This window comes from Hypanus sabinus, chromosome 18 (assembly GCF_030144855.1).
Source record: "Hypanus sabinus isolate sHypSab1 chromosome 18, sHypSab1.hap1, whole genome shotgun sequence".
NCBI lineage: Eukaryota > Metazoa > Chordata > Chondrichthyes > Myliobatiformes > Dasyatidae > Hypanus > Hypanus sabinus.
The window spans coordinates 70,608,037-70,622,478 of NC_082723.1; the positions used below are offsets into that span (position 1 = coordinate 70,608,037).

General features: G+C 40.6%; 1 protein-coding gene across 13 annotated transcripts in view; it reads left to right on the top strand.

Moving 5' to 3' along the window:
* The window catches only part of fbrsl1 (fibrosin-like 1), a 1,000,035-nt gene that overhangs the window by 400,892 nt on the left and 584,701 nt on the right, over nucleotides 1-14,442 (top strand). Inside the window, exon 1 of one of the 13 annotated variants that reach the window (XM_059994627.1) lies at nucleotides 2,798-3,017. The exons of 11 other annotated variants lie outside the window; for them this stretch is intronic. In XM_059994627.1, the coding sequence (XP_059850610.1) occupies nucleotides 2,943-3,017 (75 nt within the window). In that variant the 5' untranslated portion in view covers nucleotides 2,798-2,942. Of the gene's footprint in view, nucleotides 1-2,797; nucleotides 3,018-4,166; nucleotides 4,496-14,442 lie in introns of those variants that run through there. One more of the 13 variants, XM_059994628.1, reaches the window with a different exon arrangement.

Genomic DNA, 14,442 nt, shown 5'->3' on the forward strand with positions numbered 1-14,442 from the left:
ACTAAGTCTGAAATTTCCTTTACAGAGATATAAAAAAAATCAGAATCTTGGATATGTAAAATATACCATTATATAGGTTGATTTTCTGAAATTGTTGAATCCATGTTGAATGTGGAAGGCAGCATTGTGATACTGTTTCTTGCATTAGATTGTGCCTTATTTGATCAGAGTGGGGGAACAAAGACAGTAGGAAAAGAATGAAGTTAAAGTGACAGGAAACTGAAAGTTCAGGGTCACACTTGCAGTCTGAATAAAGGCATCTTCCACAGTGGTCTCTCAATCTGCATTTGGTTTCTCCAGTGTAGAGGAGATGCCACATGTCATCTACTTAAGTGGGAAAAGCTACAAAAGAAAGAAAAATAGGTGAATGAGAGGCCTGAGTAAGAATAATACAAAATGTTCATTCTTCGTTCAACTAACTGGTATAGCTTTGACTCGCATGAGTTGTCATGGTTACGGTCTTTATTGCGAGTGAGTGAGGATAAAAGAGAATCTTTTTGTTATGGGGATGATCACCCTGATGAAGGAGGATGACAGGAGAGAGTAAGTAGTTGAGCATCTATTATAAGCGTAGAGGGATTGGAGCCCCAGAAACTAGAAACTGTTAAAGACTGAAACATGAGATTTTGCAGATGCTGGAAACCCAGAATAGCTGATACAAAATGCTGGAGGAACTCAGCAGGTCAGACAGTATCTCTGGAGGGGAATAAACAGTGATACTTCGGGCTGAAATCCTGATGAAGAGTCTCAACCCAAAATGTCAACTATTTATTCCTTTCCATAGATGCTGAGTTCCCCCATCATTTTGTAACTGTTAATGATTTCAAATTTGGGATTCAATCTTCCAAATGCCCAAGACCTGCAAAGGCAGGGAAAATGTGCAAATATTAATTAGTGGAAGATTTCTGATTTTAGACTGAGTATATAATTTTATGGCCACTGGAGATGTTGAGAGGAGTTCCCCCTGTGAAGAATCCAATAACCTGTTCACAGTGGCACCATTCCTACTTTGATGGAAAAAAGTGACATAGATGTGGATTTTTATTGATTTTTCAATCATTACAAAGAATAAATCAATTGCCAATATTTTAAAGCTATTTGTAATCTTCTTAAAACTCTTCATTTTCCAAAACCTGGTGAACTCATCAGTGTAGTCATCTATCTCAATTATCCTTTAAACTATCACTGTCTTTGTGGGTGTGTTTTTATAAAAAATCATTTGCTTCATCTCTGCTTTGTCCAAAAGGGTATTGTGTAATCAAATGTTTATGCATTGTGTTTAAAAACAAAAGTTTTTTTATTGTATGTCATAAACACAAAGAATTCTACAAATGCTGGAAATCCAGAGGAACAATCACAAAATACTGAGGAAGCTCAGCACACCAGGCTGTATCTATAGAGAGGAATAAAGAGTCAATGTTTCAGGCCTAGACCCTTCATCAGGACTGGAAAGGAAGGGGGCAGAAGCTATAATAAGAATATGGAGAGGGAGGGGAAGGAAGACAAGAGTCAGGTGAAGGGGACGGTGGGTAGCTGGGGAAGGAGAATGAAGTGAGAACCTGGGAGGTAAATAGGTTTCAGGCCTTTACCTTTTCCTTTTCCTTTTCCCACTTATACTTCTATATGCACATGGTCTGCGTCCATCCTTTCCCTATCCACTCTAAACACCCCTGAATGCAAGAGATTCTACAGATCCTAGAAATCCAGAGCAGGATACACAAAATGCTGGAGGAACTCAGCAGGTCAGGCGGCATCAAAGGAAATGAATAAACAGTTGATCTTTCAGCCAAAGCCCGTCATCAAGACTGGAAAGAAAGGGCAAAAAGGAGGTGGAGAGGAGGGGAAGGAGTACAAACTGGTAACTCTTATAGTATGGCAATGTTTTCTGTGTAATCGTGTTTGTGCTTTCAGGATATTGAAGTTGAAAGTACAAAATTATTATCAAAGAATGTATATATTATACAACCTTGAGATTCGTTTCCTCACAGGCAGCTACAAAAGAACCCATGTAAAAAAAAACTGACAAACATCCAATGTGCAGAGCGAAAAAAAACGTGCCAACAGTAAAAGTAAGCAAATAGCATTTAAAAAGTGCGTCGTCGGACACAAAGCTTGGAGCAGCCGGAGCAGGCCCTCAGCCTCAGTGCAGTGAAGAGCAGAGTAAACATCGTGGAGCAGCCTGACCCGACCCTCACCTCTTGTCAAAACCATTTGCACATATTAAACAATATTGTAATTAAAAACATCAGAGTTCAGGGACTCTCAAAGTCAGTATCAGCACTGGGTAAGGTATCTGTGCCTGAAGCTGACAATATTCTTGTTTGATATCCACTCTCATTTACCTAAAGCACATCACTGGAGAAAGCTGTTTTTTCAAGTCTTCCACAAACCAGAGATTCTAATAACAGTCACAGTGGTAGTGGTCAATGTTCCCTCTAAGGTGTGTGCATATGCGCGCATACACATCTTTTGCTTCTAGAACACAAAGGAATTTAAACTGTGCATAAAAAGTTGTCACCATCTACCTCATTACCAAGTTAAGTATATTTCACAATCATACACAATCACATTTCCTTTTCCAGTTTCTGATATGGACGGTATTGCCGATATGGAGTTTGCAATGATTTGTCTGTAAATTTAAAACTGGCTTATTTATACTGTTTTTATTGAAGAAATTTTTAATTCATTACGTCAAATTCCAAAGAAGCAAAGGGTGTGAAACACAAAAGACTTGCTAGTTCATTTAAAGTGGAATAGCTTAATGAAACACTAGAAACTGCTACACCAAAAACCCATGAAGTCAGGAACATGCAGCTACAAGAAATATTCATATACAATACAGAAACTGATGTTACCTGCATGTATTGTCAAGATGGAAAAATTGTTGGAGAACTTGCAAATGGGAAGAAGTGGAGTGATATTTAGAAACTTGACTTTTTAATATGTCAGTTAGCAAGGAAATCACATACGGACGATGTACAAAAACTCTGGCGAGAAAATCCTTCATTACCTGCTACGTAAGTTTTGTGAGAGTGTGGATTAACCAGAGGAAAGTTCTTATTGACAGTTATTTTATTTCTTTTAAACTGGAATTGGTAGTTTATTTACCTTTGAACAGCTTCAGATTTACTTCCACTTAAAAATTCAGTGCGTGCATGTTGTTGTCAGTGGGAAAAAAATTGCATAGCAGAAGATTTTTGCACACACTGGACATTACAAATTAGAGGGAATATTGTTAGTGGTTTACTTAGTGAATGCAGTTAGTGGAATCAGCGGCCAGAAGCACTTGTACAGCTATAACCCGGCCATTCCTGCTGTGGCCACACAGACTGGGGTAATCTCTCTTGACAGTTTAGTGAATAAATTGCACTGTATGGGCTGAGAACGTCCCAAATTAAATTCTTGATTACTGATCCCAGGGGACATAACAGTTGGAAAGTTTCAATTGGCTTAACTCTCTTGGGTGTCTCCATGAGTGATTACCTCAAAGCAGCCAAGTACGAACATTGGTTGAGACAGACTTGGACCACGGTGTGAATACAAATGATATCTACACTTCTCCCAGTTTTTGGCTTCTGTGCAGAGCTGCCATTTTTGCTGTAAATGGCAGGACAATAGACAGCCATAGAATAAAAGCCAGTAAAAGATGACGTTTTGTGACAAATGTAAAGTAACCTGGGAAATAGTGCCACTTTCCTAATGAACTTTAACAGGTATTGGGTTCTCTCTCTGATCCATAGCCAGAATGTGATCTATGTTTGATCTCAGAATCCGGCTTAACATCACTGGCATATGTCACGAAATTTGCTGTTTTGTGGCAGCAGTATATTGCAATTTGTAATTTAAAAAAAAACTATTAATCAAAATAAGAAGTGCAATGTAAAAAAAAAACTATATAGTTCAAAAGGACAGCAAAAATATGGAGCAACACACACAAAATGCTGGTGGAACGCAGCAGGCCAGGCAGCATCTATAGGAAGAGGTACAGTCGACGTTTCGGGTCGAGAACCTTCGTCAGGACTAATGGAAAAAAGAGATAGTAAGAGATTTGAAAGTGGGAGGGGGAGGGGGGGACCCAAAATGATAGGAGAAGACAGGAGGGGGAGGGACGAAGCTTAAAGCTGGTAAGTTGATTGGCAAAAGGGATACAAGGCTGGAGAAAGGGGAGTATCATAAGACGGAAGGCCTTGGAAGAAAAAAGCGGGGAGGGGAGCACCGGAGGAAGGTGGAGAACAGGCAAGGAGTTATTGTGAGAGGGAAAGAAAGAAAGAAAAAAAAATTAGGGATGAGGTAAGAAGGGGAGGAGGGGCATTAATGGAAGTTAGAGAAATCAATGTTCATACCATCAGGTTGGTGGCTACCCAGCCGGTATATAAGGTGTTGTTCCTCCTACCTGAGTGTGGTTTCATCTCGACAGTAGAGGAGGCCATGGATTGACATATCGGAATGGGAATGGGACGTGAAATTAAAATGTGTGGCCACTAGGAGATCCTGCGTAAGTGTTCCACGTCCCAGGTGGCGGTGAATGTGAGGACTTCCATTTTAGATATAATGTGATTCAACAAGTTAAGTAATCTGAATCCTTATTTTATGGTAATCTTCTAATCAAAATTTATGAAAGAATATGTGTTTGTTTATGTACTGAGATACAGTACAGAATAGGCACTCCCGGCCCTTCGAGCCATGCCACCCAGCAATTCCCCAATTTAATTAATCCCTGTCTAATCATGGGATAATTTACAATGACCAGTTAACCTACTGACTGGTATGTCTTTGGACTGTGGGAGGAGACTGGAGCACCCAGGGGAAACTCAAGCAGTCACGGGTGAACATATAAACGCCTTACAGACGATGGCGGGAATTGAAATCAGGTCGTATACTTTGAAGTGTTGTGCTAGCCACTATGCTACCATGATGCCCTTTTAACAAAGTCTTCAAATTCAATAGTATCCATCCACAATTTATACAAAGTCTGAATTATTTTAAAGTTGTCGACCAGTTAAAAGTTCAAATGACAGATGATCTAATAAGCTTCAAATGAATCTTTTATCTATTCTGCAATGCCTGCACTTCTCATTATTTTAATTTTTAGCCCGCCTAATGTCTGGAGTTAAGCCAGAGGATCAAACTTTAGCAATACAAAGCTTCCTGCTGGCTGTTCTCCAAAACCATCTATAATGTCTGACACAATAAACAACATTTGGAGTACTGTGTACCTTTGACAGCTGAGTCATTTAATGTGTAGGAAAGAGTTCAAAATCACACTGTGTACGTGAGGGAGATTGCCTCATGTCCATTCTTGTCTAGTTACTGATAAAAAGAAGTGATCTTTTAACTGAGGAGTCTTAAAGCAGGCAACACTTTCTTTATACTGTTAAAAATGTATACACTTTTATGAAAATTCTTTTAAGACCCTAATTTCGAAGAAGTTTGTTAATTGTTTTATAACACAATATGACTTTGACATCTGGAATTGGTAAAGCCAAGTATCAAATTTAATTGTTAGAAAATGCATCATGTATGGAAAGGTTCATATCCCTTTAAAAAGTATTATTATAAAAACGATAAGGTCTGCGGATCCTGTAATTCCAAAGCAATGCACACAAGGTGATGGAAGAACTCAGCAGGCAGCATCAACTGGAAATTAATAAACTGTCGATGTTTCAGCCAAGACCCCTCTTCAGGACTGAGAGGAAGAATAAAAAGGTGGGGAGGGGAAAGAGAATAGCTAGAAAGCAATAGGTGAAGCCAGGTGGGTGGGAAAGGTCAAGAGCTGGAGAAGAAGGAATCTAATATAAGAGGAGAGTGGACCATAGGAGAAAGGAAAAGAGGAGGGGACCCAAGGGAAGTGATAGGTTGGTGAGAAGAGCTGTAAGGATCAGAGTGGGGAATAGAGGAGGAGAAGGGGAATTTTGTTTTAGCAGATGGAGAAATCAATATTCATACCATCAGGTTGGAGGCTATTCCGGGTGGAATGTAAGGTGTCTCTCTTCCACCTTGAGTATGGCCTTATCTTGGCACAAGAGGAGGCCATGGGCCAACACATCGGAATGGGAATGGAAATCGGAATTAAAATGTTTGTCCACTGGGAAGTTCCGCTTGTGGCAGATGGAGAAGTGGTCCCCCAATTTACAATGGGTCTCATCAATAAGAAGTATAATTGTTATGCAGCTACTAAAGCCTCTGAAAACTGTAGGACAGAAATTAAGTGGAGGCTTGATAATTGTAGTTCAGCTAAAAATATTTTAAGCAAACTAAAGTAAATGGTGGATGATATTGGTTACAAGTATAACGAGGAATACAGAATCACAACTGAACTATAATGGTTTTTCCCGGGGGTGAGATCTCAGCTATAGTGATACCTTAATAATCAACTGTATGTATCTCTCGTATATCAGCAACCAGATAGCTCAATCTGTTCTGATTTTTGGTTTACTTCTGGAATGAACACCGGTGAAATGTTATTTAAAAAAATCGTGAAAACTTTAGTAAAACAAGCTGTATTTTGAGCAGGAGAATTCAAAATCATTGCAGTGAAGATGGTACCTGCTGTCAGCTAGGTGAGGGCTTGTCAGCTGGTTAATGAACATCTTGTGACTATTGTCCTTGGGGAAAGACATAGTTAAAGTGACACTGACAAGAAAGGAGGGTGAGGGAAAGCAAGGCACTATAGGCCAGTTAATGTGACGACGGGAATGGATAAAATACAAGAAGAGATGTAGAAACATGAGAAAGTCTGCAGATTCTGAAAACCAAAGCAAGAACACAAAATGCTAGAAGAACTCAGCGGGTCAGGCAGCATCTGTGGGAACGAATAAACAGTTGATGTTTCGGGTAGACCCCCTTCATCAGGCTAGTTACTTAAAAAAAAATAAAAAAAAGAAAACATAGAAAATTTGACAAACCTAGTTTTTGGTGATTAGTGCTTTTAGGGTGAATATGGGGAAACAAGTAGCTTTTCAAGAGGCATTAAATGAGCTGGCAGCTTGGTGAGCAAGGTTATCTGGTCATGAGGGAACAGTTAAGAGAGTGAGAACATGGGCAAAGGAATGTGGGACTTGCCAAAGATGGTGCCTGGCAGGTTAGGTCCAGAGTGAAAAAGGCAGAAAAAGTAAACAAGCTGAGACAATATCAAAATGGATTACTAATATTGGTAGAGTAATCGCTATCCGATGCTGTTCAATTCCATATTAAGTCCAGATGCCTTCAATGTGTCCAGACAGAAGATACACTCTTCCTCAAACACGGATTCACTGTACGGGAGGCCACAGACAAGTAGGTCAGAGTGGGGTGGGGGATTTAAAGTAGCAAGTATTGGGAAGCTCTGCATCTCCCAATATGCACCTGGCTTCTCCAATGCAGAGGAGATGTCATTATGGACACCAAATGCCCAGTACAGTAGATCGGAAGAAGTACAAATGGATCACTGCTGTTTGGGTCTCTGGATGTTACGAAGGAAAGCAGTGAAAGGTCAAGTGTTGCACTACCTGAGACTGCAGTGGAGGATGGGGGATGGGAAACGGGTGGAAGAGATTGTTAGGTGGAAATAGAACTGAAGACTAGAGAAATGCAAAGGAAACAGTCCATTCATACCTGGAGCAACCACGAGGAAATCTGCAGATGCTGGAAATTCAAACAACAACACACACAAAATGCTGGTAGAGCACAGCAGGCTAGGCAGCATCTATAGGGAGAAGCGCTGTCGACGTTTCGGGCTGAGACCCTTCGTCAGGACTTTCGAAAGGAAAGTTGTTAAGACATTCATACCTGGTTTGGCTTATGTTAATTAATTTAGAGATACACTATTGAATAGGCTCTTCGAGATGTACCACACAGCAATCCCCCAGTTTAACCCTAGTATAATCATGGGTCAATTTTCAATGACCAATTAGCCTACCAACCAGTACATCTTTGGATCACAGGAGGAAACCAGAGCACCCAGAGGAAACACATGCATTCATGAAGAGAAGTTATAAAACCCTTACAGGCAGTGCCAGAATTGAATCCCAAGCTGTAATTGTGTTGCACTAACCATGATACTACTGAATTTCTTTAAAGTTCTGAGCAGGTTTGAGGTCACCAAGACCTACTGTCTCCTCTATAATATGCCAAGCTGTTGAAGATCATGATTAAATAAAGGAAGCTGTAGAAACCATGAAGCAGAAAGTCAGGAAGCCCGGAATCCTTGGAAACTTGGCTGAGTAGATTTGGAATTAGTTTGCCTACAGAAAGCAGGCAATAGTTTAAATGGAGTATGTATACTGCCTGGAAGTCACTGACTATTGGTATCCCACGAGGATCTGTTCCCCTGCTCTTTTGTAAGCTTGAAACCTTTATTGATTTATTTGGTTGTTGACAATTTTACAAATCCAAAGAAAGTCAGAAGCCCAAGCTTGCTTTTGTCCTATTCTACATTTCTTCTAATTTTTAATTCCATCAACATTCTTTTTGAGTAGTTGAATCGTTTAATCTAGGTTCTACTACCCTGTACCTATTCTCTGTTCTCTTGTAGGATATATCCCTTCTGGCCATGGGCTCTTAAAAGACAGTAAATAAAATATGAAACTGTAAAGCAGAAGCAACATATTGGAGCAACAAACAATTTGCTGGAGGGACTTAGAGTGTCAAACAGCACCTGTGGTTAGGTATTTCAGGTTGAAACACTGCATCTGGTGGGTTTCAACAAAAAATTCCTCTTTGCCCCTCCAATTTTGGCATCTCCAATCCCTTATATCTGCATAGGCTACACTGCAGATTGTGGAAGTCTAAAATAATGAAAGGGAATGGCAAGTTAGGCAGGATCCACAGAAAAAGGAAGTTAGTTAACACCCTTCCCCTCCCCCCCCCCACCTTTTTATTCTGGCACCTTCTCCCTTCCTTTCCAGTCACAATGGAGGGTCTCAGTCCAAAACATCACTTGTTTATTCCTCTCCATGGATGCTGCCTGACCTGCTGAGTTCCACCAGCATTTTGTGTGTGTTGCTCAGGATTTCCAGTATCTATAGAATCTCTTATGTTTACCACAGGTCAATGACCTTTTGTCAAACGTTAGTTTGTTTTTCACAGATGCTGCTTTTGGTGAAGTTTTGTTTTGCTCAGAATCTACATTTGTGGGTTTATTCAGTGGTTTGGCATGGAGACAGCTCAACATGCTGTCAGGATCCTGTGAGAATGTTGCAGTCTCCCAGACGATCAAAATATATCCATGTTTGACATACAAGCATGAATATAACATCAATATGTTGACAAATGGTATCACTGAACAACAAACTGTTGCTTCCTCAGTGTTTTCTTTAGTTTATGATAGACCGCTTGAAACTGAATACAAATATAATTTAAGACTATTTGTATCACATAGGAATTTGGAGAATCAAAAAATCAACTTTTATTGAATATAATGCATTTAATTGCTAACGGTGCTGACACTTTGCAATAGTTCAACTCAGCTAAAAATGTTTTGTTGATGATTTTCATTTGTACTCAGTGTCTGAGGCTTCTTGTTTAAGTGTTCAACAATAATCAGCCAGCATTGATAGATTCCAGTTGTCCTGATACCATTTCTCCATGACTGCAATGTCCTGGTGAAACCTTTCACCGTGCTCTTCACTGACAGCGCCAAGATTTGCAGGCAAGAAGTCTGAATGGGAATGCAGAAAATGAACCTTTAGTGACATGATTGAAGCATGTTGTCAACCAGCGGCACATAGTCTGGTGTCCTGTAGTTGACATGAAAATTTTCAACAACATCCTTGAATGCCCTCCATGCGATTTGCTCCGGTCCCACTAAGAAGGTCTTTGGATTGTCTGTCATTGATAACCTGTCTGATCTGTGGACCAATGAAATACCTTTCTTAATCTTGGCACCAGCTATTCTGACTAGAATTATGAATTGAAATAGCAAATAAATGCAGTTTTTAAAAATGGTACATGATAGGGAAATTTCATGGTGACTTTCATGATCAGCAGCACAAAATCTGTAAGATACACCGAAAAATATTCAGGAAGTAAAATCATCGTTGTCCACTGTATTTTTAGGATTTGCCATGGCTAGGTTCCCTTATTTGCTAGTAGTCTCTGATTCCCTTTCCCTTCAGCATTTTCCTGATTATTGGACGAACCTGGATACATCAATACCAGAGTGTTCATGTGAGGTTCAAGAGTAGAATGGACATACAGATACAGAAGAAAAAATCCTTCCAATCAATTGAACTTTAACTTCCTGCTGGAAGGAAAGGACCTGTGTATTCTTTCTGAAAAGTGAAGCTTATCAGTTATCAGGAATTAATTGACCATGTCAAATAAGGTCAGAATCAGGTTTAATATCACTGGTATATGTTGTGAAATTTGTTGTTTTGCGGCAGCAGAATATTGTAATACATATTAATAAAAACTATGAATTGCAATAAGTATACCCTATCCTCGTTACATGTGGGGGAACACGTACCTTGCAGGCGACGCATAATGTGGAAACAAATAATGCGAATAATTATTTAAATTGAGAAAATAGAGATGCGATCCAGAGGGCTTCCTAAATACGTTTTATCTGTAATTTATTCACATTTTCATACCAATACGACACAAAAGCAGTACCACAAGGCAACATTTGTATTATATTTCATCAATTTAAGGTAATATTCAATGTAATAAATCATAGAAAGTTAACATACTAGGGTGTACGGTACTCACCAACAGTGGCGGGTGTGTTCGCTCCAGAGGATGAGTGGTTGTTGTGGTGTTGGGCAGCTTTACATGGATACAGTGGATGGTTGTGGTCGTCAGGATCATATCAAGCACAGCAAGGGGTGAAGGAAGACTCACAGAACTATGAGAACTGTCAGCAGCAGGAGATGACACCGGTTTGAAGAAAGTGGTGAGGGTTGTTTGCTTGGCAGCATTTTGATTTTCAGCATAAATTTGCTTGTAGGGAAGAAGGGCTGACGGCAGGGAACGACTGAAATGCTGACTCCGTTCTAAACTTGGGTCCATGTCCATCGCCATTTGTGCCAAGTGTTCCAACTTCCAGCATTCCCTCACCGTTGGGAAACTCCCGGGATTTTCAAAATCATCTGTTGCTTGCAGCATCTAAGAGATAGTTCGCCGTAGAAAAAGTACGCCTTGAATGTGGATCACACCTTGGTCGAGTGGTTGAATCAGCGATGTTGTGTTAGGCGGCAGGAAATGCACTGTTATGTTAGGATGAATGCTCCCCAAATGTTTAGGATGGGCTGATGCATTGTCAAGCAACAAAAGAACTTTGAAGGCAAGATTCTGATCCCGGCAGTAGAGTCCCAGAGCTGTGTTACCTTCAGCTGATGCCGCGCTGTTTATAATTTCCAACTTTTTCAAGTATTAAAGCGGTTCCCTGCCGCTCGTCTGATTGCCCAGGACATGACATCGGACGCTTAGGAGGCATAGTTAGATATTTCAGGCACAAAATCGTAAAACCAACAAAAGTTTAAGAACTCAAGATCGCACATCCACACCTTGCCAAAACCAACGCGAGACTGGCGGGAGTGAGACTGAGAGACATGCGCACGTGACTTGTATTGGCGGGAAAGCAGTGCTGCTTGCATAATTGTGGGTTTTGGATGCATATAAGGAGATGTTGGTAGAAATAGGTTCCTCTCATAACTGTGAATCTGCATTGTCTGAAGATGCATATAACGAGGATAGGGTAAATATATATAAAATTAAATTTAAAAGGTAGCAAGGTAGTGCTCATGATTTCATTGTCCATTCAGAAATTGGATGGCAGAGGAAAGAAGCTGTTCCTGAAAAGTTGTGTGTTTGTTTGTGTCCTCAGGCTCCTGTACCTCCTCACTGATGGTAGCAATGAGAAGAGGGCATGTCCTGAGTGATGGTGGTCAATGATGGATTCTGGCTTCTTGAGGCATTGCCTTTTGAAGGTGTCCTCAATACTGGGAAAGCTAGTGCCCATGATAGAGCTGGCTAAGTTTACAACTTACTGCATTTTTTCTGATCCTGTGCAGTGGTCCCTCCATACTAGACGGTGATGCAACCAGTTAGAATGCTCTCCGTGATACATTTGTAGAAATTTAAGAGAACCTTAGGCAACATACCAAGTGTCCTGAAGTTCTGAATGAAATATATGTGCTGCTGTGCCTTTATTGTAACTGATTCAATATGTTGGGCCCAGGATAGATCTTCAGTGATGTTGACACCCAGAAACATGAAGCTCCTCATCCTTTCCACTGTTGATCCTTCAGTGATGTGTGTTCCCTCAACTTCCCCTTTAATTCTGAAAATTATTTACAGTGATGTTAGAAAGTTTGTGAAGCATGTAGTATTTTCTCTTTCTGCATAAATGTGTTCAGATCTTCACATTAGTCCTGAAACTAGATAAGAGAACCCAAGTAAATAAATAACACAAAAACATTATGCTTGTTCATTTATTTATTGAGATGAATGATCCAATATTGCATATATTTGTTGGAAAAAGTATGTGAACCTTTCCTTTCAGTAACCAGTAACTGGTGTGATCCTCTTATGCAGCAATAACTTCAACCAAATATTTCTGGTAACTGTTGATCAGTCCTACACATGGGCTTGGAGGAATTTTAGGCCATTGCTCCTTACAAAACTGCTTCAACTCTGAGATGTTGGTAGGCTTCCTTGCATGAACTGCTGCTTCAGGTTTTTCCACAACATTTCTATAGGGTTGAGGTCTGGCCATTCCAAAATATGAATTTCCTTCTTTTTAAACTATTCTGTTGTTGTAGTCTCTTGTTCTTTGTATCATTACCTTGTTGCATTATCCAACTTATATTAAGCTTCAGGTGACAGACTACCACCCTGACATTGTCCTGTAAAATGTCTTGATACAAATTTGAATTTATTGCTCCCTCAATTGTCCAGGCCCTGAGGTAGCAAAACAGCCCCAAACCACAATTCACAGTTGGGATGAGGTTTTGGTGTTGGTGTGCAGTGCCCCTTTCCCTCCAAACGTAGCAATATGCATTTCTGCCAAAAAGTTCAGCTTTTATGTCATCTGTCCACAGAACATTGTTTCAGAAGCATATTCAGATTCAGTTTATTGTCATTTAGAAACCACAAATGCAATGCAGTTAAAAAATGAGACAACGTTCCCCCAGAATGATATCACAAAAACATATGACAAAACAGACTACACCAGAAAATCCACGTAACGTTTGGCAATCCCCAATCCAGAGTCCGGAGAGGCTGCTGCGTATTAATATCGCGCTACCATCTAGTGCGTTCCCCAGAAAGGAGCTCCAAATCCACCAGACAAAAACAAGACCAAAAACTAAAGCTACAAGACCTGCACAAAAACCACATAATTACAACATATAGTTACAACAGTGCAAACAATAACATAATTAATAAAAAACAGAATATGGGCACAGCAAAAATAGTCCAAGATGTTAAAGGACTGTAAGTTCAAAAGAAATCACCACAGTTTCACCACAGTTTCTGACAGACTCGCCATTCCACGCCGGTGGCAGAAGGGAATACCCCCGCTATGGACTTCCAAGGCGCCGCCCGACTCAGCCTCACAGCACACAATGGAAGCTCTGTCGAAATCAGCCTCGCAGACGCAGCACACACCGAAAGCGACCTGAGTCCGTCGAGTCTCCGAGCCAATGACCATCCCCTCCGGCACAGCTTCTCCGAGCACCATCCTCTGCCGAGCTTATTAAGATGGCCCCGCCAATGGCCATCGGCAACGTGACCCCGAGGACTGGGGTCCTTTTCTTCCTAGCAGAGTTCCGGACCTCACAGCAGCAGCAGCAACGAAGAAGGTCTTCCTGGAATTTCCTGATGTTTCTCCATGCTTCCATGTCTGTTTTCAATCGATTATGATTGCGCATGGCACCCCACTTCACAAATAACAGATAATCAGTTCCGGAGTGGCCGCTGCAAGCTGTGTCACACCGCCATCTTGGATGATGAAATCACATCTTGGAACATCAGGTGGTTTTTTGAAAACTTGAGACATGCAGCAGTGTGTTTTTTTGTACGGCAATGGTTTCCTCCATGGTGTCCTTCCATGAACAGAGACTTTAGCAAGTTCTAGAGATTTCTATAGGTCTTTTGCTGTTACCCTTGGGTTCTTTTTTCACCTCCTTCAGCATTGCATGTTGTGCTCTTGGTGTGACCTTTGCAGAATGGACACTCCTAGAGAGAGTAGCAACAGGACTGAGTTTCCTCCTTTAGTAGACAATTTCTCTTACTGTGGACTGATGAACACTCAGGTCTTTAGAAATGCTTTTGTAGCCTTTTCCAGCTTAATACATCTCTACAATTCTTCTACATTCCTCTGTAAGTTGTTTTGATGGAGGCGTGGTGCACATAACAGATCTTTCTTGAGAAGAGCAGGCTCTGTCAGTAACCTAACTTTGTGTGTCTTTTTTATAGGGCAGGGCATCTCTGCAGCCCACACCTCCAATCTCATCTCATTGA